This window comes from Columba livia, chromosome 15, assembly GCF_036013475.1.
Source record: "Columba livia isolate bColLiv1 breed racing homer chromosome 15, bColLiv1.pat.W.v2, whole genome shotgun sequence".
Taxonomy (NCBI): Eukaryota; Metazoa; Chordata; class Aves; order Columbiformes; family Columbidae; genus Columba; species Columba livia.
In genome coordinates, this window is record NC_088616.1 from 9,323,156 (window position 1) to 9,350,478 (window position 27,323).

At 41.2% G+C, this 27,323-nt stretch overlaps 2 protein-coding genes across 10 annotated transcripts in view; one reads left to right on the forward strand and one right to left on the reverse strand.

The window, feature by feature from the left end:
- Positions 1-27,323, reverse strand: part of IFT140 (intraflagellar transport 140) — a 79,681-nt gene that overhangs the window by 25,547 nt on the left and 26,811 nt on the right. The window lies entirely within an intron of this gene.
- TMEM204 (transmembrane protein 204) lies at positions 720-27,305 on the forward strand. The gene is made up of 3 exons (XM_005505665.4): positions 720-1,891; positions 14,102-14,257; positions 25,142-27,305. The coding sequence occupies exons 1-3, from the start codon at positions 1,612-1,614 to the stop codon at positions 25,384-25,386; spliced, it is 681 nt and encodes a 226-aa protein (XP_005505722.1). The 5' UTR covers positions 720-1,611; the 3' UTR covers positions 25,387-27,305.

The window sequence follows — 27,323 nt, forward strand, 5'->3', positions numbered from 1 at the left end:
TGGCAGTGGATGGAACCATCACACACCCATGTGGAGAGCACGTCTCTGCAAGACCCCTTGGGAAACATCCATGTTCGGGGACAGTTTGAAATGTCCCAAACAACCGTTTTTAATCTGTTTATTAGAGCTGCTTTCCTTGCAGCTTTTGCAGTACCAGTGCCGCGGTCCTGGCTTGCTGTGTGCTGGTCAGTTCTGTACTGGGTTGTGAACACAGACATCATATGAAGCAACTTTGGGCAGCGTTTCCACGCTCTGGGCGCTGCAGGGGGGCAGCCAGCCCTCCCAGAGGCACTGCAGAGGTTCACAGCAAACGGGGACGTGGGGCTCAGGGCTGCGCCAGCCCTGCACAGTCGCAACGGAGCGATTTTCAGCTTCATTCACCTCACAACACTTGGAACTGCCTTTTCACACACCCCCAGATTAATTTGTCAAGCTGAGACTCTGGAGGTTTTATATTTATCTGCCACGTTCCCTTCTAGGGTTGCAAAGGGGAACGGGGACATGAGTGGAGACCCCCACCCTGCCACTGCTTTTGTCACGCTGTTCAACAGCTAACCCCAATATCGTTTTGCTTTCAGTAAAAAGCATTTCAAAAACCTCCTCAATCCATTTCTGCAGAGCTGATGTTCCGAGCGCTGAGGCTGGCGATTTCTTTCTTTCCTTTCCAAGAGCACCTCTGATTTGCGATGTGCAGCCCCGTCCTCCCAGCCCCGCTTGGTGCTGCTGGGAGGGGAGGAGGAGTGAGAGGGGAGGGGGGCTCTCCGAGGGGAGGAGGTACAACTTTAGAAGTCTCCATAGTCTTTTCCTTTCAGGAAACACATCCTGTTAATGTTTGACTGCCGTGGCAGTGGCTCTGTTTGTTGCAGTCGACTACGCCCTGAGGCTCACCAAAAACAGCCACAAAAACAGCCATTTCCTCTTCGTGGAGAGCTGGGGGGGCCTTTTCCTCACAGCAGTGGCTGTTCCCCGGCCCCTGCACTTGCAGCTTGGATCTTCGGAGAGGGACACGGCAGAGCAAACTCCTCGACACACTCCAAACTTGCAGAGCTCGTTTGGGATGACAGCATTCACCTCCAGCTCGGCTCGGCTTTGAGAGAATGACATTTGTCACAGTTTGCAGGATATTCTGAAGTTTGCACGCAAAAAAAAAGGCTTTCGGAGCGGCGCTGGTTGACTCGGAGGAGCCGGCGCTTGGCGAGCATCCCTGTCCCTGCCCCGGCAGCAGCTCAGGCTCTCCTGCCCCGAGACTGGATTCTTTCTGGATTCGCCTCGCCTCACAAGGAATGGACCTCCCTGTCATCCAGTTCATCACAGGACTGGCGTTACTTATCAAAGTGCAAGAAGGTGGATAAGCCAAAGCTGGGAAGGACCTAAAAAAGCTTCTTCGTGTTCTTATTTTATGGAATTCTCCTACCTACCTCGCAAAATTCTTACTTCCTTGATCAGAAACACCTCTGGAGTTGACTTTGAGAATGAACGGTGATGTCCTCTAGCCATTCGTAACATCCTAGTGAAGCTGCCTCTGTATCAAGTCCAAGTCCAATGTGCTGCAGCTGATTGAGACCTCGTGTCTTCTGCAAATAGAGACTGGCAGTGAGCTGACAGTCAGATATGACTGTCCAGAAACTGGTAGCCACAGCTGTGTTGGTAGCTCTGGTCTCACTTATTCTTAACAACGCAGCTGCCTTTACTCCCAACTGGGTGTACCAGACGCTGGAGGACGGGCGTAAGCGCAGCGTGGGGCTGTGGAAGATGTGCTGGCTGGCAGACAGGAGCAGAGGAGGTGCAAGCACGAGTGCCAGGCATGGGCAAGGGGAGGAGCGCGAGTGTGAAGCCCTGGGCTGGGGTTCAGAGTCAGCCGGGTTCCAGGAGTCACGTAGTACCGTCAAACGTAAGTTCAATCTCTTGTCTTCTCTGCCTACGCTGGTGGTGATTGATACCGTGTATGTGGTCCCCGGGAGACTTATAGCCTAGCAGAGCATCCTGAAATCATTGTTAACCACCTGATTCTAAACATCTCTTAACATTCATCCTAGAATCATTATGTCCACCAGTGATGAACTCTTCCTCCTCCCACCATAAAAGCAGTACTCTGGTTTATATAGCATGTGGAACAACGTACTTGAAGAAATGATCTGTGCAATGTACACTTCAAGATCGGAGACGCATGCTCGCTCTTCCCTCTATAAGCATATCCCCTCTTGCTCAATACATATTCCTGCTATAAGCATATCCCGTCCTGCTCAATACATATTCCTGCTATAAGCATATCCCCTCCTGCTCAATGCATATTCCTGCTATAAGCATATCCCCTCCTGCTCAATGCATATTCCTGCTATAAGCATATCCCCTCCTGCTCAATGCATATTCCTGCTATAAGCATATCCCCTCCTGCTCAATATATTAAGCCCCAACCACAGTTGCTCTGAATACTGTAAAATTCAAAAAGAAACAAAGAAAGTATTCAGATGTCATGCTAAGTTATTTCTCCCTTTTATTTACTTTTGTTGGAAGTGCCAGGAGAAGACAGAAATAGTTTTGGTAAAAACATGTAAAACTGAGACAGGCCTTAATGCATGCAACTATCCTTGGTGAAAAAAAACACAATCAGTATACTACTTGGGGAACATGAAAATCATGTGGTAAATTTCTCATTTTGCAAATTCAGACTCATAGGATCTGGAGAATGCATGTAGCTTAAACTAAGCTACTTACAATAATGGGATAAGATGAAACCTCTAAGCCAATGCTGAGAATCTTAAAGCTGACTAACGAAAAAGTGCCCCTTAAAACATTCATAATGTGAACGGTGCGGCCCTGTCCTCATTGAGAAACCAGAGCAGGGCTGTGCTGGGAATACCTGCGGCCACCTGGGACACCAGGGCTGTGACCACAAACCCTGGTGACAGGTTTGCTCCAGCCCCGGCTGTCAGGCTGGGGACAGCGGTGCCCACGGGCTGTCCTGGTTTGAAATACGGAGAAAGAGCAAGTGCTCTGCTCCTCCTCCAAGTCTCTTCTGTCCCTCTGGAGACAACACCAAAGAAATATGAGAGGAATTTCTTTTCAATTTTCCATATAATGTTTCCCGACAAAATTGTGCAGCAGCATTTTTTGCACATTTGCTAATATGAAAACTGCATAAATCACAAACAGAAAAACTCTGAACAGTTATAAAGCCCTAAACCTTTCAATTCTTTTTTAATTGATATAACTTTTGTAATGATAAATAATTATAAAAATGATTAGACTGTTGAAAAACTTCCTTGATATGTATCTGCAACTTCATCACTGGAATCACTACCCTGATTAATATTTATAAGCCATGTTCTAACTTCAAAAACACACATACCATTCGTGAAATTTAAAAGTACATGGTCTATATTCACGGCTAAAATGAGCTCCTGTGCATTGAATTTGGCTCCCGCACCATTTTAAACACACCAACTTGTATTTCTTGCTGTGCACAGGTCAGGAGATGGGTGGTGCTATAGAAACTGGCACAGATGTAGCTGTTCCACAGCATAATTGTATGGGCGTCAATTTCTTACATCAAACAGAAGCAAAATGTGATAAAAATTTCAAAGTAATAATTATAGCATGATCAATTCCCCAGAAAAATTCTCTAACAGACACTCTTAAAAATTCTAATTTAAAGGAGGACATTGAAGCCAAATGACTCAGGTTATATAAGTATAAAGCATCCATTCGCTATTTAACATGGGAGTAAATAGTAGGCAAAAGGCCAATTCTGAATCTTTATGAAGCATTTAAAGGAAAATCTCAGCTCTTCAGCTGTGCCATGACAAACTAAGGAGGAAACAAATTTGTTGCACATATTTTTAAGACAAATATGTTTCCACAGATGATACACATAGTAGATATGAGCCTGATTCTGCATCCGTGCTTTTGTCATTTTAAATAATTTACCTAATAAGAAAACACGTTATTTTAGTACTATATATATCAATCCTCCTCTGTCAGTTGTAGATAAATCACAAGTGTGTGTGTATGTATACACATATGTATAAAAAATAGCTTTCTGAACAAAGAAATTCCTTCCTCAATGGTAAGAGTTAACATGTAGTATTTTGGATGCCATTTCTAGAACAATAAATAGAAAATACATTCTTCCTATAGCAATGCAAAAAAGGCCACAATCTCAATCATATAAAAAAATATCTGTATACACACACACATATTTGGGGACAAGTTGTTTATCTCAGAGTTCAACAGAAAAGCTGTAAAACCTTTGAGAATGTGCTTGTTCATACATTGATATCAGAGTTCTGTACAAGCACTATGTAAATAACAGCCAACTCCATGTATCACTCACTGGCAGAGGGAAGCACATTCCTAGAACCTATTTTTCACTGACTTTCACCGCCTGCTCTTTCTCCCATTGAAAACATCGGCCAAGCATCTTCTTAGGGGACACAATAAAGCTCAGGTGTTTGTTTGGTTGGTTTTTTCCCCTCATCACCTACACAGTTCACACAAAATGATTTGCAAGAAAAATTATGGAAGTTGCTCATTATACCAAGACTTGCATGTGCTTAAACTAAAAATAAACTACAGCAAACTGAAACAAATAATGATTGATGTTTTGCATATTTGGGGTAAAAGTCACAGTAAATGATCTTTCTAAAGATCATGCAGGGAACAAACAGAAAAAGTCAGTGTGATGGAGCATGTCTGCCAAAAGCCTCTCTGGAAATACAAAATCAAATTCCATACCAAATACCTCTCCGATCCAGTTCCCCAGTAACAGGACATCTGTGTGAATTATTTCACCATAGCACAAACCACCAGAGCAAGAGGAAAACTAAGGCATTTTGCATTCAAAACCTATGATGCAAACACTGCATCAAGGATAGTAAAGTGCCAGTGAAGGATTGCTGGTATAAATACCAAGTGACATAAAAGACAAGGGGAGATCACAGATGCTGCAGCAAAGGGATCCATGAGAAAAAAAGATTAGAAATGGGGGAAAAAAAATCCAGGGACAGGAGTAAATTATATTAAAAAACTATACAGAAATGAAGCATCTTCATGTGAACTAATTCAATAAGGCGCAACACAAAAAATGTGGATGACTTTGGTCCCAGGGGAAAGCACCTCAACCCTGCTCTTCAAGCTCAAGCCTCACTGCTCCTGGAAGGGGGGAGATCTCAGGCCCTCCTGTTTGTCTTTATCCACTTCTTGCTTTCCCTCCTCGCTGTGCAGTCCTGCACCCTTCTTTCACCCATCTGTGAGGCTAAAAAGCTTCTGTGACACACTTCAATTGATTAACATCAAGAAAATAGCCAGGTTGGAGTGGAAGGTTGCGGGGAGGGGAAGAGATGGGGTGGGTTCTTGTGTGGTTATTTTTCTGTCAGATTAAGTGGTGGTATCAGGAGTCCAACAAGTCCTGCTTCTAGCACAGGCTGAGAGATGCAAGTTTGATGATGGGTGAGGCAGCTCCCTCTTAGTGGCAGCAAATTATCAGATCTGAAATCTTTGCTTATATTGAGAATCGGAGCCAAGTTATGAGGATGCCAGTCAGAGTTTTTCCAACATGGACAAACCCCTAGACAACACAAATGTAAAGGCTTCCCTGGGAACCCAGATGGCACTTCCCCTCTTCAAAAGACTTTAAGGCAATTTTGCCAGGTCGCCTGACTCTCCTGTTATCTGAGCGAGGCAAAGAAATTTGGCAAAGGTGACGGAGATGCAGTTTCAGAGCTGCTGCAAAATTGTGGAAGATTATGCTCTTGTCTGCGTCTCTTAACCCTTCAACAGACCACACGTAGTAGAAGGATACACTTAGTAAGATCTTGGGTAGGACAGCGTGTCTCGATTACTCAGTACTCAGCTTTGTGCCCACTGAATGCATGAGCAGAGCAGCAGACTGAGCGATGCGGCATCACGCAGGGGCTCACAAGGTACCCCCAGCAGCAAGGACACATCGCTATCCCACCAGTGATGCCCTCTCAGAGCAAACCAGACCTGCTCAAACCCACCGTCACCCACACCTCGGCCCAGCTCCAGGCCAGTAATACTGTGTTGCACTGTGTGAACACACCAGAACACTTGGAATCAGCTTAGATATTTTTAACCACGCTGCACAGGACAAATATGCCCTTAAGCCCTATGGTGCTACAAGGCTATCTCTGGGTGGACAGATGGAGCTGATTTATTCATTAGTCGAGGTCACAGTCTGTCCCTTTTTGTCTAAAGAACATTATGAACAATGTGGAAATGCAGGAATAGGGAGGGGTTTAAAAAGATAGAAAAAACTTGCCGAGTTCTTCAGCGCTCCAGAAGACATAAGGAAAATCCCAGCAGTGGGAAGAGTATGTCAATTACAGATGCTCAGGGCGAGATAGCGCTCGTTAATTGTCGTTCTTACAAGGACATATAAGCAGTGCCAGGGGGAGGCACAGTATCATGAGCAACTACGTGACTGCCATAGGGACCAAATATAAACACCTGTCCAGGCTATATGTATGATTTATGCAAACACACGTACACTGAGCTACAGTGGCGAAGGCAGGACTCTGCTCAGTGGGGAAGGAGGACTTTGCAGGGGCAACGGTTCCCCTGAGTGCCCACGTCTGCTGTATTTACACAAATTTCCAGTGTCCACAAATATATCTGAAATTTGGCTGGCTGGAAGCCAGGCTGAGTCAAGCAGCTAAGCACATTATAGACACATCACTTTTTCAAGAGATACAGATCAAGAAAGGAGGCCCATGGCTTTTGGGTAAGACAGGAACTACCACCAGGTTACAAAAAGCCCAAAACCTTATTGTGTACCTGGCTGGTAAACAGCTCAGGCTGTTCCACAGAGGTGGAGGCAGCGCAGACAGATGGCAACTCGGGCTTGTGATTCCCCCCTAACATCTGCAATACGATCGATATTTGAATAAGTAAAATCACTAATTTAATGGTAGAGGCCAATATGCAGTCTCTCTGGAGGTGAATTGTGAGACGTCTGGTTCTTCAAATTAGAGTGAATGCTCATTTTAGTGTGGATTTTACTATTTTACTTATTTTGGAAAAGTTCAAGGATTTTAGGATTCAGGACAGGAAAATGAATGTAATACACATTTCAATATAGCACCTTCACATGCATTGCACAGAAATATTATCAGATAAATCAATGTTGGATTACTCTCACTATCAAGACTAAATTAAAGCATTAAGAGTGAAAATGGCTATGGAGCTTTTGAAAATTTTAGATTAAATGCCTTTATTACAGCCACAGATTACCCGACCAATATTTCTACAGAGGCAAACCACAACATGCAGACAACCAATATCTAAGACCTGCTAACAACATCCTCATACAGAAAGAGTACAAACTAACAAAGAAAAACTGGATTCAGATCTATTTCACGTTTAAGAAAGTAGTACATATTCACACAATCAAAATATATGTGTATCAAAGAGGCAGTACTTTAATTAAGCCTTCCCACAGCCCCACTTACATAGCCATGCAAAGGTGTTCTTTGGATACTGCCAGCATTTAAGTTTGTTTCACAAATACCATTAAAGTATCTCAATATATTTCCTAGTTCATACTCCAAAAAAACACCTCAAGAGGTTAACAACATAAATACCACAAATTTAAATCAACAGAAGAAATTAATTGCCCAAAGACTTCATAAATAGAGCACAAGTTTGGGAGGTGTAGCATGATGCTGACTGTTACTAAATAATCACACTGATTCTGTGTATTGTCCTTACTATCTCTTAACTATTTTAACAGTAAACGCTGAATCTCCTACATCTATGTTGTAAAACGAAGCATAGTTGTACTTTGCATTTCCATAGTGCTCCAAATATTCAAGGCAGAGCCCCAGCTGATTTCCATGCCAGCTGCAGAGACTGTTTCTGCACATCAGACCTTTGCTGACAACACTGACATCCAAAACAAGCACACACAGTTGTCAAAAGTTAGGCTAAAGTAGGCTTCTTTAGAATTATAAAGAAGGGTTTCTTCTAAAATTATTTATTAATATAGAATTCAGTTCTCCAGGTTGGAACTCAATGTCATTAACAGTTAGCAAGACAGAAGTCAAATAGCCAGTCTGAATGGCACCACTTCGGGTTTTTGCAAAGCACTGTATTTCATGTATTGAATAAACCAGAGCTCCCATGAAAAAACAGTATAAGCCCATTTAGGCAGAAGTTTACTATTCTGGCTTTTCCTTAAGTTTGGATGCTTGGCTTTGCACTTCGGAAGTCCCTATGATGCGGATTTTTAAAATTACTCCAAAGGGCTGAAAAAGTAGAGCTTTGCTATACAAGACCGTGTACTAAGCTCAACCTAGATCATGGGCAGGCTTCAATCTTGAGGTTAATGCACAGGCATAACTGTTCCTTCATTTCCAAATGGCTTAATAACTGGGGCAGGAACAAGAAGTGGAGCTCAGCGGAGCGAGGGCCCGGAGCTCGGGCAGAACAAACTGTGCTCCCGAGCGGCTGGTGCCGCGGTGGCTGACGAACACGTGCAAAGACTGTAGTGAGTGTTGTGGCAAATCCACTGCTCGGCAACAGCAGAGCCACGATATGATGAACACACCTGGCACTGCTGGGCTTTCGGAGGACTCAGTTGTTAGCTATGGTCCTGTTCAGCCTGGACACAGTACGATTTATCAGACGGCTGACTGAAGAGAATATTAAAAGAACAGCAGGAGATACATCCCTTATCTCAAGGTAACACTTCAGCAAAATGTCAAGTTCCAGAGGAAAACCATATACTCAGAATCTCTTGATTACATTACAGAAAATCTAATTACTGACCTAGTTAGATTAAATTTTGACAGCAGAATATGATCTCAGCTTGCAGACACCAGGCCAAAAGGATAAAGTCTAGCAAAGTTATAAGCAACCAAAAACAGGTTCTTACAAGAATAAGTGAAGCAACTTAAGCATAAGAAGCATTAACAGCTCTATCTGTATTTATTTAGAAATATTTTTTTTCAGAAACGCAACCATTTATCCTCTCTAGAATAAAGTCACGTATGAGCATTGAGCATTTATGAAGACAATCGGGTACATCTCAGAATGTATACCAAATAATTCACTGAATAAGTAATCGATAAGTAAACCCAAGAACCAGAAAAAGAGCACAGATAGAATAATTTTTTAAAAAATTCCTTTTGTCGCAATCATAGCAACCATTGACTTCCTCTTATAAAGTCCATCTTTTTATACTGACAGAAAAAAAAAAGGTTAACAACTGAGTAATGTTTAAAAAGCAAGTAAATGATGAGAAGGTATTATACTCAGAACTCTCGTTGGTTGGAATAATTTTTAAAATCGATCCCTAAAAGGGTAACACTTGGTTCAAAGAAAACTGAAATTAAACACAAGTAAAGCAGCTGGTTAACACTAAATGAAGAAGGAAAATTCCTCAGGAAATTTAAAGTATAGATAAACTCATAAATGAAATCAACTTAGCAGCAGCCTAAGGGGGTACCATCCTTCAGCTAAGTCTAATCAATCCCTACCAATCTAATTACAAAGTTTAAATGCCATTCTTCAGATGTAGCACATTTGGTGTGGTAACCGCATGCTCATAGCTCCTGCAGCTCCGATGACAGGCAGGAAATTGTGCAGCAGGGTGACACGTTCACAGCCACTTCTGCTCCTATAGAGTAACCGTGCGCTCTCTACACTCTTCCCGGGGCTGGTAATGTTCTAAATTACAGAAGCTGGATTTAAGTTTCCACTAAAAGTTTCCTTCACCAAAAGCTGTATTTCTCAGGGGAAGTTTTAGACAAATATTAAAATACCTTGGGCTGTTTATTTTCTTTCACACACACATTATGCTTTAATCAGTCAAAAGCTTGAATTTCCACCTATGATTGTTTTTTCCCTGTATGCAGACAGAAAAGGGGAAGAAAACCTCATATTTTAAGCAATTAGCATAATCTGATTTTTCAGTGAGATCATTCTTCCTCATTATGCCAAAACACTGCAAATTACCCTCTGATATTACTAACCTTCTTCTGGCAAAGCACCAATAGTCCAGGGGCTATCATGGAACATCACAAAACAGAACTGCTGCTTTTGAATAATAAAATCAAATCAACATTACTAATCCCGATGGGTACATCTGGTCTAGGAAGTGAGCAACACAATAAGGAATTTGAATTGGTCTCATCCCTGGAGTTTGGGTTTTGACCCTTGACTGATCACTGTTTTAAACAAAGCCAAATTCATTAGCCAGTACCCCCAGCTGTACAGGAGACCCAGATGGATACCCTGTTGGTGAATTAACTACTACTCAGAGTGAATCAGGACTGAGATGGGCTTCCAGAAAGAAAATGTCAAGGAGACTGCTATTTGATCTTGCTGAACAATGGTCACTTAAAGCAGTTTCTGCCCCTTTCTGATGCTTAACAGGCAGGTCAAGGAAGGGGGTGTATAAAGCTGTACTCCGTGTTGCCCTCTCTCTTTCACCCATGTCAGACACACACAAAGGAATAAACACCTTCTGCAGTGCCAGGTCTGTTCTGCTGGAAGCATCAACATCCACCTCTACCTGCAGGAAACCCCCTTCACAGTTAAGCTTCAGGACACTGGTGACATTACCAGTAATGAGTTTGTAATGGCCACAGAAAGTTACAATGGCATCATGGCTGTGTAAACAAAGCAGAAAGGTTTGAAACGGTTGACATATAATCCTAAATTCATACTAATTATAAAGCCTATAGAAAACACATCAGAATGGACTGAAGCTGGCTACTGAGAAATTTCTGGTTTATGTATTATTTAAAATAGCAACAGGCAGAGTAAAAGAGCACAAAGGTAAACAATCAATTTCGCAGCTCTTAGAAAAACAATATTGCAGCCAATTTTATTAGCTATGAGAAATATTTATTCCTGGATTGAGCGGTCATTCAAGCAGCAAAAGAGCTTTGTGGCCTGGCCTTCCTCAATGGGATTTACATCTTCAGCATCTTTGGGTACAGGCTCTAAACAAATGCTTTGAAATTGCACAATTCTGTGTCTCGATCAGAGTTGTCCATTGGTTGTCCTCAGTAACAGGAGGCCAGTGCTGCTTCCCACAACTACCACCTCCTGGGGAGGCAGGTTTTCTGCTGCAGAAGCTCAGCTTAGGGTTGTGTATGTACAAAATGGAATTACCATGTGCTGAGCTGATAACGCGCAAGGCTACGATGGCTACGAGTAAGAAAACATCATCTGCAGAGTGGCACTTTCAGGCTGAAAACAATTAACAAGCTCCACTGCAAGGAGAATGGAGTTGGTAAGAGTTACACATTATTAAGTTTGACTGTTTTCCCCTCTGAGGAAGAGGAATCATTAGAATTCAAGAACAAAACCAAAAGATGACAGATCATACATTAAATCTGTCAGAATAAAACAACAATATCTAATACAAAATACGGAAGGGTTGTTAGTACTTTATTCCACAAAACTAACTGTCTTCACATTTAATGAAATCCTACCAGCTGCTTCCTCCCTATTCTACCTGTCATCCTGTTGCAGTTCCAACCCGGACCACGTATGACCTTCTTTTTGGTTTAAAGAGGCAACTATGCAAAATATCAGTTGCATTTCTACATCGCTCTGAACAACGTGGTGTATGAGGTGAATAAGCATCCCTAAGCCTGCAGTTCTTACAAATAACAGTAAAAATCATCAGCGTTACACATCCAATACTACTGCACTCTCCAAGTGCAAGAGAGGACAGCGATCATAGAACCATTATTTAAAGACTAAATAATGTAAAATTATGTCAGAATTCAACTGAGTCACAGTCATAAACTTAGCTGTTTTTAGTATGCTAGATATAATATCATCTATGGCAAAGCCAAAAGAATTTATAATACAGTTAAGTGTTTAAAAGAAGTCATGAATAACAGTAAAGACAAAAAATTGGCGTTTGTTTCTATGTGAAGGGGTAGTGTGTATTTCTGGGATAAGCTTCAGACATTTAGAGGGTATGTAATAACAGGATTTTTTTTGTTTTAAAGTTCACGCATACTTATATAGAGAAGGCAACAGAATTCAGTGTGGCTGTAAACCAACTATTCACATAAGTCCATTTAAGTGGAAAAACAGAAGAACACTCCAAATGCTCAAAGTCTTACTGATATTTACACAGGTCAGACATCTGACTCTTATTAGCCAACATGCTTCATGACCTGTAATCATTCAAAAGAAAACCCAAAAATACATAGCATGTTATCTTCCTAACATTTCATTCAATGTGAAAAAGTTTAATGGACTATGGTTCTTAACTAATTCTTTCAGATATAATACTATATTTCATTAAATTTTAATTAAAGCATGAGTTGTTACTTAGAATACTGAAACCTAAAATGACCTGTGAGGGGAAAATAAAGGGTAAACCCCATTTTTATGACTCACAAAAGTGGACCAGACTCAATGATTATCACGATGAACTTTACTTTCTTGTTTTCTGCATTTCCTAGCAGTCTCCTTGGAAGATCAGGAGTCAAATTCTGGTGGTCAGTGCACTCACTAAACTTATAACCAGTTAAGTCATTTTTGAAAATCTGGTGAATATTCATGTGCAGAGCCTTTCTAACATATGCCAACTTAAACACTGAGCTGCTTCTATTTCAGAGTAGTAATGACATATTAGCAAGAGATGTTGAACTGGCACAATAATATTTACAAATCCCACCTTTTGCTAGAGAGGAAGGAAAAAGATGAAAACAGGACATCCATCAGGTTAACAGGAAAAGTAGGAAAAAAGCCTGACTAAAACTACCCACCTTTGCAATGAATATATTCCATTCAGTAGCCAGCTGGAGACACATTTTAATCAGGTTTCTACCCAAGACTGCAGACATCTATGTCTGTAATAATTTCTGCATTTGTTCTTTATATTTAATATAGAATCGTAGAATATCTCGAGTTAGAAGGGACCCACAGGGATCATCGAGTCCTGCTCCTCGCAGTACTAGCTAAAACTAAACGGTATAACTAACAGCATCCTTCAGACACCCCTTGGGCTCTGACAGGCTTGATGCCACGACCTGGCGAGCCTGGTCCACTGACCAGCCACCCTCTCAGTGACAAACCTCTTCCTAACGTCCAATCTGAACTTCCCCTGACGCAACTTCATTCCATTTCCTGGTGTCCAGAAGGATGCTGTGAGAGACCGTATCAGAAGCTTTGCTAAAATCCAGACCTACCACATCTACTGTCTTTCTCTTGGTCAACTAGATGGCCAACCTTGTCATAAAGGAAAATTAAGTTGGTTAACCCAGACTTTCCCCTCATTAACCCATGCTGGCTATGACCAATGAGTGCTTTGTCTCTCAAGTGTTTTTCAGTAACTCCCAGAATAATTTTCTACATAATTTGACCAGGCTCCGGGGTGAGACTGACAGGCCTGCGATTACCAGGGTCTTCTTTCTTTTTACCCTTCTTAAAAATTGGGACAACATTTGCCAGCTTCCAGTCAACTGGGACATCTTCAGACTCTCAACACCATTGAAAAATAATGGAGAGAGGTCCCGTGATGACATCGGCCAGCTCTTTCAGTACCCCGGGATTAATCTCATCAGACCCCATAGATTTATGCACATCCACTGGAGCAGCAAGACTCACATTTTCTCCCTGCAGTGGCAAACAGCATCCCTGTAGTCCTCCCATGTTGTTTGGCCTTGCTTCCAGTGTCTGTACATCTTCCTTTTCTATCTGAGTTCTAGCAGATCCCTGCTCAGCCAAGCCAGCCTTCTGCCCTGCTTGCTCGACTCCCAACACGTTGGAATTGCCTGTCCCCACACTCTTAAGAGACAGCACTTAGAAACCGACCAGCATTCATGGACTCCTACAACTTCAGAAGCAGATTCCCAGGAGACCTTACAAACCAGCGCCTGCAGCAGCCCCAAGTCTGCTCTCCCCATATCCAGGGTCAAAGTTTTGCTGGCAGTTTTTCTCCTATCGCCAACGATTTGGAAATCAGAGCAAGGGACTGCTGGAACTAGCAATAGTGTTTGAGAATCATTTTCTGTGGACTAACACATTTCACATACGTGCTCAGCCAGGATTTTCTTTTTCCCAGTTTTATACCATTTTAACCTTTTGCTTGCTTCTTATGTTTCCCTAGTGCAGTTTGACATGATGCGTGCTTGTAACCTCATTGCCACCGTTGCTCTGACTGCTGGCCAGCTCATCTTCGTCCTGGGCCTGATGGAGCTGCCCATCATCTCTCAGGATACCCAGTGGTGGGAGGAAGCCATAGCTGCCGTGTTCCAGCTTGCCAGTAAGTCCACTTCTTTTACTGATGGAAAAATACCTAGTCTCTATTAAATCCAGGTGGAAAGTAGTTTCTTGCTTTATAAGTCTTTCAAGTGACAAAGAAGAGCAAAAAGGCCTAAATCTAAAAGTAAGCTCATTGTCTCTTAGAAGCTCTCCCCATGAGATTCTGCAGTACATGAATAGAAGCTTTTATCTTGGATGTATCAGAACGAGTCTTCTGCCAACCAAGAAAAACAAGCCTGTATTATTTCCTATGAAACCAGGAAGGCAAACATGAAAGAAATAAACTGGATGCAATGTAATCCCACAATTTTGCAGGACAAAATATGCCAAAGGAACTGTTTGAAAGCAAAGAAAATTTTTGAAGTTTTACTGAAACACGACCATGAGTTGGATTTTGATAGACAGATACGTCTGCAATCTAGCGAAGAAAGCTGACGTCAATTCATAACATTGACTGCTATAAATAAAATTCCTACAGTAATTCTCACGGCCACAGACTGTGTACAGAAATGACTGAGGAAAGGAGGAAATGGTTTTATCGCAATTCCTTATTGACAGCAGTGGCAACAAACTGTAAACATTTTGAATAATACCTTTCTTTACTACATAAGTCACTTAGTATTCATTACACCACGAGTCCAATCCTATAAAATGTCCATGCATGAAATTGTCATTAATGGAGTGTAACATTCAGGCTGCTTACAAGATCGGATTAAAAATATATCACTATTATTAATGTAAACAACAGGATATAATAAAGACCATTTTATTTTAAATTTTAATTCTAACTTTTAAAACTCAATATTTAGAATTGTATAAACCTGCTGAGACCTCAGGTTTACACTGCTGCAAGATCAGAATTTAGCCTAGGTCATTTAAATAGTCATCTCAGCAATAAACACCCACTAAGGATGATGAACCTGAAATGCAAACAAGAGGAGGAGACTGCAGAGGTTCTGTAACTCTCAAAGCATCTGATCCAGCTTCCAGGTGCAGTGAGACCCTCGAGCATCAGTCAGTGCTACCAAAAGATGGATACACATCCCTGCTATATCAAGACTTCCCTATAGCTTCTCACATACACCGTGGTCTTTATAACTCCAGATAGTTCTCCCTGATCATCAGTATGATGCCTGCTTTACTCTCACTCCCATCCTCCCCAAAATCCAGCATGTCTGTTTTTCCCAGAGCGGAAATGCATTCTGGCCCTGTTTGGATGTGTTTTTCATTGACAAACAGCACAGTGGACAGCCGTGGGCCTTTTCTTCTATCAAGGCTGCTAATTTTAGAATGGGCTTCTTTTTTTTTTTTTTTCCTGTGCTGGAGTCTGTTTTAAACACAGTCAGAGAGAGACTGAAGGGCGCCAGGATATCCCGGCACAGGAGAAGGAAATGCCTGCTATTACCTGTTATGCAAGCTGAACCTTGAAATCCCCAGTGCTGGGAGGGGAGAGGGGAGGAAAGCCAGAGTCAGAACGATTAACAAAACGCTAATGAGAATGGCTGAAGAAGCTGTTAAATCAAGGAGTTCATCTGCTTGCCTGTGTTCAAAAGGCGTGAAGAGATGGGTCTGGCAGCTCATGACAGTTACACAGACAGACATTGCGCTACACGAACCAAAGATCTCCCATCTGCAGAAATGGCGCAATGGCTTTGGTGGCGATCCCTGCCCTCCGCAGTTCGGCCACACACTCCTTCACCATCAACAGATGGTTTTCTGCCTTGCAGTCAGTAACATGACATTCATTTTACATCTTAATGAAATCTTTATGTTTAAACTAATTCCTTCCTGATATCCATAACAACCAGCTGAAGCCTTCTGGAATGTAAGCTTTTGAAAACAGAGGAGTCATCATATCTGCCATTATCCCAATATAAAACAGACTTCTTGGAGACCTCCCTAGTTTTCCAGGACAGTGGTACATCAACTGCCGACAACCTGGGAAATGAAGGGTCTGCGCTCACAGGACAGGCAGTTCGGAGAACAGTTTGCACTGACAAAAGAGGCTGTTCCCTCTTTCAAAGAACCCAACATGTGCTCTGTAATCCTGAGCCACTCAGACTGGCCACAAAAATCAGCCCCATCCACCAAATTCCCTGGATTGGCCCCGGTGGCAGCATTTTATACATTATGGCTGAAATGTCTTTTATATCAGCCAAAATACATGTGCAAACTGTGTGCAAGTTCAGCATTTCTGCTGCTCTGATGAGAGATTGCTGCTACATCTAGAGACCAAGATTTCTTTATTGAAGGGGAGGAAAACAGCTGTCCCGTACCCCGTAAGCCACAGGTAATGCTCAGCCTCTGAGCCTCCTCTCCAACACGGCAACTTCTCATCTGTTTTCAAAGTAAAGTAGCAACATTGAGCAAAAAAATCAGAACAGCGGATACAAAGCTTGTATTTCAAAGCACTTTGTGCATGCAAAACAGCCCATAAGAAATCACTGTGAAGCTCTCACCTACTTCATTTAAGGGTTAAAGCCAAGGTACTTTAGGCCGGACAGACCATTTGTGTGAGAAGAACAAACAATATTTAAGAATGTACATGCTTAGATCTTATTAATTATTTAAGTATTAGCTGGGTAATTTATTTTTATTACACTTTCAAATATGTTACTGAAAACACAAGCACCCACCTCCTGATTTTTTCATTTTCAAAACCTAAATGATGTGGAGAATTGTTCTGCAATTCCTCATCCTGTCAGTCATTTCAGACAAAAAATCTCTTGAATCATGTCCCCTCTAATTCCAGCTTCTGTTTGATCTCTAACTTTCATCCTTGAATACGCCAACAAATGCTGAAGAGAACCACAATGGTCACCAGTAGAATGAAATCTTATATTATGGGGCAGGGTTTGAGTATATGGCTCAGAATCAAAGTCAACCCACAATTTTCTTATTTTTAGTCAAGAGTTTATTCACTGCAATATTATGTGCGGGTTTCACTACAGTTTCCCGAGGTCTGGACAAAAGTCCTTTTTGTTTTAGAAAACTAAATGTACTGAGTATTATCTTCCAAACCCCATCCCAAGTTCAGATCAACCATCTCTGATCCCACTAGAGCCTGCGATGACTCCAGGCCCTGCTGCTCTTTCACTTCTGCCACCTGCGCAAGCATTTGACAGCCATTCAAAAAGGATGAACCTCTGACAGAAAATAAAGCCCCAGGAAGCAAAGAGGAAGGAAAGAAGAGAGGAAACAGCATCGCTCCTGGGACAGCAACGGGATTCACACAGCTCCAAAGCTCCGCAACCCCACACCTCCCCGTTAACAGGAAAACGAGCTGTTTGCTTTGGAAAAGGCATGTGGTGAAAATGGAACCAGCACTGTATGTGGAATTTTGTGTCAACGCTCAGAAATTTCCCTCTAGAGGGTTTTGGGGGTTCTGTTTTTTTGCAAGGAACTCTTACAAACTCAACCATGCTGAATATAGGATGAATAACAGAGCTGACAGAAGAGCAGTTGGAAAGGGAAACCCATACTAAGAGGACAAGGAATAAAGAGCACTCCTAACATTCTGTGATTAAACTACTACAAGCAGTAACCTGCCAGACAGGATCAGACCTTAAGGGACTCCAGCCAAGTCTCCAATCTCGTACAATGGTGATTATCACGGACTTCAGAGTGAAACGTTAGAAACATAACGAGGGAAATCCAGGATAACATATCCCTTACATTAGATCTCATCCTCATTTCTCAAAGTCCAAGACTGGAATAAACCTGAATCATAGCGATTAATATTCTTGCCAATCCATTTTCAGCATTAAATAATTTCAATACAGAATATCCTGAAGATTAAAAAGTTCTGTGCTCCTACTGAGATTGTCATTTACAGCCAAATAAATTACAATCTCGCCTCTCTCTCAAATGTCAAGCATTGCATTCCAGCTTTTCCTAGCATGTTTTTCTGCTGACGGTGTATTCCACTCCAGACCCCTAATGCATCACAGGAAATCTGAGTTCACACGTACTCTCATTTCTGTGCTGTTAAACCTAAATGAAAAAACTGTTAGACCATGTACCTTCTCTCTTCTGTCTGGGTACTACAACTTCACATTGGTTGACATCCAGAAAATCTTAATGCAGAACAGACTAGCAAAGCAGCCATTGGAAAATATAACTGAAGATATTAACGATAGCAACGTGATCCTGATTTCTGTATTACTTCCTTCCACCTTTTTCCTTCATGACACCCTCAAGACAGATCTGTTCTAAGATGAAATCTATGGAGCTGTAAACCTAATACTTCCTGAAAAGGAAGCAAATAAGTGAGACACTATAAGTAACCTAAAAATAATAACAAAAAGAGAGAACTTGACTGCTTGATTCATGCTAAAAGTTTTCATTATTTCTCAATTTTATTTCACCTCAGTGTCAAACTTGCATGTTCTATATGCGGACTGCAAACCTCAAAATAAAATGATCTTGTTTTCACATGCTTGCAAAATGAAACGCATTTGCAAAGATCTTAAAATATGGAAGCCTATCCCACTTATTTTGACTGGAATGGTTCATGTGAGCAGCTGAACCAGCGAACTGGGAAGGGCAGGAGCTCACAATAAGTGTGTTGAACTCTTCAACTGGTAAAACTGCGGCAGGGGGAAGATCTGCATATATTCTTCATGTCTACATACTGATGAGTAGCAGCAATTTGTTGTAGCATCTCAATGTCAAGGGCATGTATTCTGACCAGAAATACAGTAACAAATATATTGCCAGATAAATATCATTCAGATACGCAAGTATAAGAGATGTGTTTTATGACTGACATAGTGTTAGAAATAACACAGCAATTCGGAAAAAACGTGTGTGAAAAGTTCTTAATCACATATTCACTTTATTGCTTATGAACATGGATATTGTATATATATATATGGAGATATCTCCTAAAAATATAAGTTTCAAACTGACTTGCCTAGCTAGATCCACTGTTACACAAGCCTGACCCTTTGATGCATCAGGAGACGAGAGAGCACTTGGAAAAAGGAAGCAGGTGACCACTGCAGCTGCCAGGAGGGCCACTTGTCAGTGGCTGCTGCTCTCTGAACAAGGTGGTTTTGGTCAGGCTGACAAGAGCTCTTACCTGTGTCTGATATGAAGTTTACTGCAATAAAAAGCAGAGCTTTCACTGACTCCAGCCGCCTCTGAATCCGAGATGCCAAGCAATGTTTGCAGCTGACTTTCTGTATGAAAGTCTGCACATTTATCCTTATTTAAACAGCTGCCCAACAGGAATTATGTGCTTTACAAGCTTCAGTTCATCATTTCTAAGGAAATCTCCAAAAGGTAACCAAGAAAAGCAAGTTCACTGTCAGAACTAAACTTGTAAAACAGTGCTCTGTACCTCCCTTTGAAAGTTTCCAGCTAACATAAATAAGAATACACCGCCTTACACTGACTAAATCTCCCAACCTTATCAGGTTAAAGACAAAGAGGGACTGACAAAGAACACAACAAGTGGAAAGTCATTGTAATTCAGTGGTGAAAGGTGAAGGACAAGAGGGTCTCATTGCACCCAAGCAGCTTTGCTACTCGTAACTTGTTTAATTCTAAGAGATGCTACGTTCTACCAAAATACTTGAAAGGAAATTTTTATTGTACTCAACAACATACAGCTGAAGACTCAAAGGCCATTAAGGTCTTGGTGGCATTATAAACCACAGCAAGGACACTTCTCCAGCTTTCAGCCTGGTACGACAACCCAGAGCCCACAACTATTGCAGAAGCTCCACATTTGCCTTGCACTGTAACAACCTTCTTGTGCCAAGCTGACACAGGAAAATGTGTTAATTGATTAATCATTTACACAAGTCCTATAGCAATCACACTTTGGGAAGCTATGTCACTTTGATACATAGAGTTGAGCTCCTACAAGCAGCTTGTTCAGGCTTGTGGCTCATTGCAGCTGTAGCATTCCCTGTAAATGTTTGAGGGGTCTGCAGAGAGGGGGGTGAAAAGTTCCGCCTCCCTGTTCGCAGTTTTGCTGCACAAGCGTGGGTTGTGAATTCAGAACAACCGTCTGGCTGCTGTATTTTCTTTCTCCCTCTTCCTGGCACAGCAAAAGTAATCCTATAGGACAAGCTGTGAAGAGGAGGATTATAACTCCCAATGTAGACTTTCAGCTGACCCAGAAAAAACATAATGTAGATTTCTTCAACCGTACTATCAATGTACTAATAGAAAGGAGGGATGTAAATTCAGGGGTGTCTGATAAAAACAAACCAAAGCTTATCACAGAAGTGAAAAAGTAACTATGAGAGTTCTTTTAAAATGCTAAAAATCTGCAGTTGGCTTGCAGCCAGCTACAGGCAAACAGGAAATTCAGTGTACAGATCTGAAATGTAAGTTCAAAAAGTAACATTCTCCCAACCCACCCCCACTCACACAGTCAATACTGTCCCAACCAAAAGTCTTCCTAGTGAATTCATTATCTGTTTCCTTCCCCAACGGAAAAGCCCCCCATCCAGGCTTGTTTTGCTACGGATGGGAAAGAACTAGAGATAAACAGCAGCTCTATGGGAAAATAAAAGTACTTCAACTAATCGCATCAGGATTTTTAGTAGAGATGCAGCCTCTGTGCAGACTTCAGACAAGACACAATACATGATCTGAAATTAATTGATGTACATAATGAAATTAATTCAGGGAAATTCAGCCATGCACCTAGAAGTGTTGTCATCACTACAAAACAGAAATGAAACTAAACCAGATGAAAATGTTTAATATTTTCATAACTAAACTTAAATAAATATTTCCCATCTGCAGTCCTCCTTAAACTGTATTATAAATCAAGATAACAAGAAGGCTGATGGCAAGTACAGGAATTTTCTGCTTATTTTTAGAAGAGTTACCTATGGGAAATAGGCTGGGAAGCCAACTGTCTCCCTCCAGGTACTTTATTGGAATACTGAAACTAAATTAAGACATTGTTGGTTGATGTTACAAATATCTATCTAAAAAGTGAAAAGTCCCCACAGTCAGTTTTAGTCATGGAGACAGAAGCTAATCTTAATTTAAGGTTGATTTTTATAAGTGTACTTCTAAGTGTTCTGAATACAGAGCCAAATTCTGCATTGGTACATTTACATTAACAACTGAGTTATACCCATATTACACAACCATCACTGGGGGCAGAATTCCATCACTGATTTTCCTACTTCACAGAAGTGATACGCTAATTGAATATTTAACAACATTCAAAGGCAACAAATTAAAATGTCGTCAAAGATTTCCTAATGCTAATAACATTCACAGTATTCATAGAGAAGGCAGTAAGAAAAGCAGGAGATACAAACACCCTGCTTTAGCTATGATAGTAAAAGAAAAAAGACATTAGTCAAACTTCAGTTTCATTCTCTTTCCTTACAGAAACTGAGTAGTATTGCATCAGTACATTAGGGTTTGCAACCAAATGGCACATAGATAATTACCGGCAAGGTTTCATCCAAACTGGGAAGACAGCGCTCCTCACATCCATCCATGCAGCAGCAGAATTAAAAAAAAAAATAATAAAAAAAAATATAAAAATCTACTTTCCCTGTGCAAGAGGAGTCACTGACGGAGCAGAGCCAGGCTGGCACAAAGAAGTGAACTGAATGCGTTTGTCTGGTCATTTAGAGAACAGACTTGCTGCTAAATGTTCCATCTCAGTTCTTGGCTGCTGTACAACGAGACCACTCTCAGGGCAAGGAAAACACAAGTAGCACACTGGAACACTTTGCTTCAAAAAGTCTAATTTTGATGAAGTTATTACAGACAAAATCTCACCAAGCAAACTTCGGGGGTTTTCACACAACATCATCTTTACAAAAGCAGCGCTCATCAAAATTTAATTATCATCCGATGCAAACTCAGTCTTTTTGGATCAATATGATTTCTTCACCCTTTGATCTTGATATTCTATATCTATAAATCAACCACCAGGTCATGCTAATATGAAATAAGAATTCTCAAAAATAACGTTAACGGTGACGTTTTTATTCCGAAGCTCTCTTACACTGGCAGAACTGGGAAACTAATTGTGGAAACTCTACAGTAACAGCTTCCAACTCTCCCACTTCTGTCATGTTTTTCTCTCTTCTTAAATGTCAGTTCCTGTCTAGCCTGCAGCAAAGTGTTCTAAACAGATGCTACATTTTGCACTCAAGAGCCCCAGTGACTCACTGCTGTGATCTGCCAAGTCGGGGAGCTCTCAAACCCATTATCTCCCAGTCCCCCCCTGCTCAGACACTGGCACAGACCCGCAAAAGGAGAGAAAGGCTCTTGCACGACCGGCTGCTCATCTGACCAGGGTTCAGGCAAAGGGCCTGCGAAGGGAAATGGTCTTGCTGGCATAAAGAGTTTTATTTTGGGACCTGTAAGGAAGCCTTAGTACTTTTTCCCAGTGGATAATTTCCCCATCAGATGGAAGGGAGCTCATGAAGGTGGCCAGTCTAGCACGAAGATGTGCAGCTATTTCAGACAGTAATTTGCCATAATAAAGAAAAAGCTAAGTAATTTAATTAAAAGCCAGGCATTTGGAAAAAAAGTTTAAATATTGAAAATATTCCTACAGTGTTGATTTACTTCCACTGTGCCATGAAGGAATGCACATAGACACTGCTGCTTGCCTTGGCTTAAAAGAGCGAAGAATGGGGCAAAACTCATGCCCAGGGGAGTCCAGCTCTCACACACACCAAGAACCCCACAGGTTTTTCCCAGCGGGTCTGCATAAGCAGACCTGACTTTCAGTAAGGAAACTAGAAGTGCTAATCATCCATTACTTCTCTAAAGTAGAGGTAATGGTCAATACCTGTAAACCTGCAGTGGGAAAGCACCAGTCACAATTCAGTAACTGGAAATTAACTTGCAAATGAGACACAGCATCATGGTTACTCTGTGTAACTGGCGCTCCCAAACCCAGCTCCCTCTGTCAAGAGAGCCTCAAAGAAATAATACAAGATAGTGTAAAGTGGACTGTTTTTAATATCTATAACTTCCCGTTAGAAGTACTTGTAAGCAGTAAATGGTACAAACAGCTTAGGTTCACAGTTCTTCCTGCTTAAGGTTTTATGATCTGCAACTCAGTTAAGTCAATCTGCTCCATGTGGCCACTTCTCTCCCAGATGAAATCTGTTTATTTACAACTAAGCTGAACGATTAAATAACTACAAGACTTGCTAACCAAAAAAAAAAAATAATAATCAATTAATTGTTGTCCTTACAACTGACTCAACAGCCTAAAACCTATCCAGGGTATGTTAAGATTTTTTTCACAGCAAAGGCTACTGCAGAGTGGTGAAAGAGCAGGGAAGAGCTGCTCCTTCTCTAAGAACCTATTTCCTCCTCGTGTATCCTTAGGAAGAGTTGCCTCCCTTCAGCCCCTGCCTGGTACACGTGGGACAGTGCTACTTGAGGAGGAGAAGGTGCAGCAAGCACCTGCATTAGAAACCACCTTCTAGGTAGACACAAGAGAGCCAAGGATGCAAGATAACTGAATTAATACTCATTCATCGCTTGTTTTATTAAGAGGGGGATTCAGCCTTCACATTGTTGACTCACAGAATAGTAAAAGTGCCATCCCTACTTAAGTAGTGATTGTGGGATTTTTTTTTCCTCCTTTTTTTATTTCATTTCTCACCTCTATTTTTTTAATCTCTGTGTAATTTCTGTCTTTTCCATCTTCACTGCATTACTACTTCTCTTTTTAGAAACAAACTCGATACAATGCTTACTCAGGATGTGCTCTTTCATGGAAAACCAAGGCCCAGATCCAGGTGTGACACCACTTCAGAGCATTGCCGTTTATCCACATTTGCAAGCAGTGCAGCTAACTGAGAAAACAGCACGCAGCCACTGGGACTTGCTCTTGACTTGTCCTTGCCCACGGACTTCGGAAGATGGTATCCAGAAATCCTCTGGCTGCTTACGGGCCTTTGTTTATTCTAGTCTCCATTCATGAAGGGGACCTTTTGTCAATGATATTTCTTGTGTTATGGTGGTGGTTAAGGAAATGCGTAGGAGGACAAAGTGAAAACCCTTTTTTGGTTAGTGAGGCATATTTGCCTCTTTCTATGTTCGTTTCAAACTAATCCCATGTAAAAATTATTTTTCTTAAAAAGCTGAAAAACAGTTTTATTTGAGAGCGGGGACAGCAAGAGAGACCAATACAATAAACAGAGGGCAGAAAAGCAATTGTGTGCTTATCAACGCATTGCTCAGGTAAAGGGCAGTCTTAGTAACATAACAAAGTAAGAGTCAAGAGATAGGGATTCTGCCCCCAGTTCTAAAATGACCTCCTGCATGACTAGAAAAGCCACCCCACCTCATCTCTGAAATAACATTGCTATTTATCAGTGGTGTCTACCAAAAAGAATGTGGAAAGTCCCATTTATTTCACCTTCCCTTTTTTAAAGCTTCTGCACATTTTAAAAATGATTTCTCTAAGATATTGAGCTACTCATCAACTTTGCCGTTTGCAATAGTGGCCTGCCTTAAATAAACGTTTTAAAATGTTAGAATAAGTGTACCATATTCTGAATTAAAGATTTTTCAATATCATTAATATACCAGTCTTCTCTGTTGGCAATGGAAATGAGAAAGAGGGCACATGTGTAAGTAGGACAAGAGGATGGGGAAAAAAAAACACACCATGAAATACAGCTAAGTGTGGAATAAGAAACTGAAATCAGAGTGAACAGATTTAAACCTAACATTGAGACTCTGTTTCAGGCACCCAGTCTCCGCATACATCATCATGCCCAAGTATGCCTTCAAGAACATATAAGCACATACTAATAGGGATGGAAAGGCTTTACAGACTCAGGATGCTGGCCTATGGCATCTTGCCACTACAGAAATTCAAGAGAGTAACACAGTAGAAATAACTCTCACATTCTCCTTGCAGGTTTTGTTCTGGTTATCGGATTGGTGACTTTCTACCGCATCGGACCATACACCAACCTCTCTTGGTCTTGCTATCTGAACATTGGAGCCTGTCTCTTGGCCACGCTGGCAGCTGCCATTCTCATATGGAACATCCTGCACAGGCGTGAGGACTGCATGGCGCCCCGGGTCATCGTCATTAGCCGTACCCTGACCGCTCGGTTTCGCCGTGGCCTGGAAAACGACTACGTTGAGTCACCATGCTGAAAGAGCGGACTTGAAAGGGGAAAGACCTCCAAGGAGATCTGCCTTGGAGCTGTTTTCTATAAATATATGTTGTAATTTAAAACTAAGGGTTGAAAGACATCACAAAGCTCACTCTTGTGGGCAGAGGCCCTCAATTATTATTTGGATGGGCTCCATCTATATACATATGTATAAAACACATAATTTTATATATATTATATTGCCCTCTTCCTTTGCTGTATAGCACAGAATGTTGGATTGTCAGAATCCTGACAGAGCATCAAAGCTGCATGTCAGCAGGGTCAGCTGTAGCAGACACAGTGTATGCAATGGGACTGCAGAAAAGAGGCAACTAAATGTTTTCTCTGTTTGCATAGTGTTATCGTGCTCCCTAATAATAATAATAATAATATAAAAAGCTATAGGAGACCAGTGACAATAGCTTTGGAGTTAACAGGCAATCTGAGAAAGCAGAAAACTCACTATAGAATAAGTGATTATTTTAACAGCTGTTTAAATTTCATGAAGCTTTAGTCCTTCCATCCACCTCTCTTCAAAGAACTTCTCATTAGCTACAACACCTGCTCCCCAGCCCAACCAGTAAAAAACATCCTAATTGTAAAGTAAGGGAAAGCAGAAGAATTAAGTTGTGTTTTTTCAGACACTTCTTTTGTATCCTGAGACAAAGGTTCAGGTTTATGCTATACATAAACAGACATGCCATTCAAAAAAGAGAAGGGTACGCAGCTAGAACAGGTCATGCATGTTGCGGAAAAATCTACTACAGTGTTAAATGAGGGCAAATATCTACAGAAGAAAGTTACCTGGACTCCCTAATAATCAGAGAAAATATTAACTTACATTATTGGAAATTATTAAGAATAGATCTTTCAGCCCATATTAATTCATTTTCCTCCCAGTTTGCTTAAGATTTGCTGTGACACTTTCAGATTAGAGTGCTGGCAGGACACCCAGTGCTGCCCAGCAATGCTCAGAGGCACATAACAGTGAATATTGAAGAGTATAACTGCCACTCAAGCTCCCAAATTGGAGAATGAGATTTATATACAGGACTTATGCATGAGATTTCAAAAAGACCTGCCAGGTAACTTAATATGGTAATGCAATGAAAATAATTTGTACCTTTGGAATTAAGCATAATGTTTATAAGCCTGACCCTGAGAAACACACGGGCTCACAAAAATCATGTGCACACAACTTTGAGGAAGAAAAACAACAGGTCAAAACTAAAACTGTTACGAGAAATACTTAGGATACAGGAACTAGAGGCAATGACAGACGTTTAAAAACTCTGCTACTCTGAGCACAGTTACTGACAGGTTTGAAGGACCACGAGCTGTGAATGTTACAAATTCTTTCGGACAGTTGTGTCGCTCCCGGCTGAGTACACTGCTTTTCTTCATCATTATTCCCACAATCCTTTTCCACACTTTGTTAAAATGTGATCATCAAGCTGGCTCTTGAGTTCTGTTCTGCACTCAGTTCTGATGTAATAAGAAACTCAACCCCAACCGCTGCTCTGCACCATGTTCAAAGTGAGCAACACTCTGCAGAGACTGATGCTCTGGAACAACTCTATTGTTCTAGGCATTCAGGGTAGAATACCATAAAGCTGACACAGAGTTTCTTCTAGCAGTAGGTTTGTAAAAACCAACTAAGATTTGTATTCATTTGCCTGCATTACTTTCTGGAAAATCTTTTCTAGAAATAATATGCTATGATTAATTGCAGGGGTTTTAAAAAATAAAATATTGGAATATTTAAAAGACATTATATTATTTCTTCTAATATTGCAATATCCGTATTATAATAATGTACATTTAAATTTAAAAATCAGCTATGTGGTCGGTAAAATTGTAATACTCTGTATTACTGTGATAATTTTAGATGTATAAATAAAGTTGTGAATGTTCATTTTCTTCTAGTGATAATCTGAG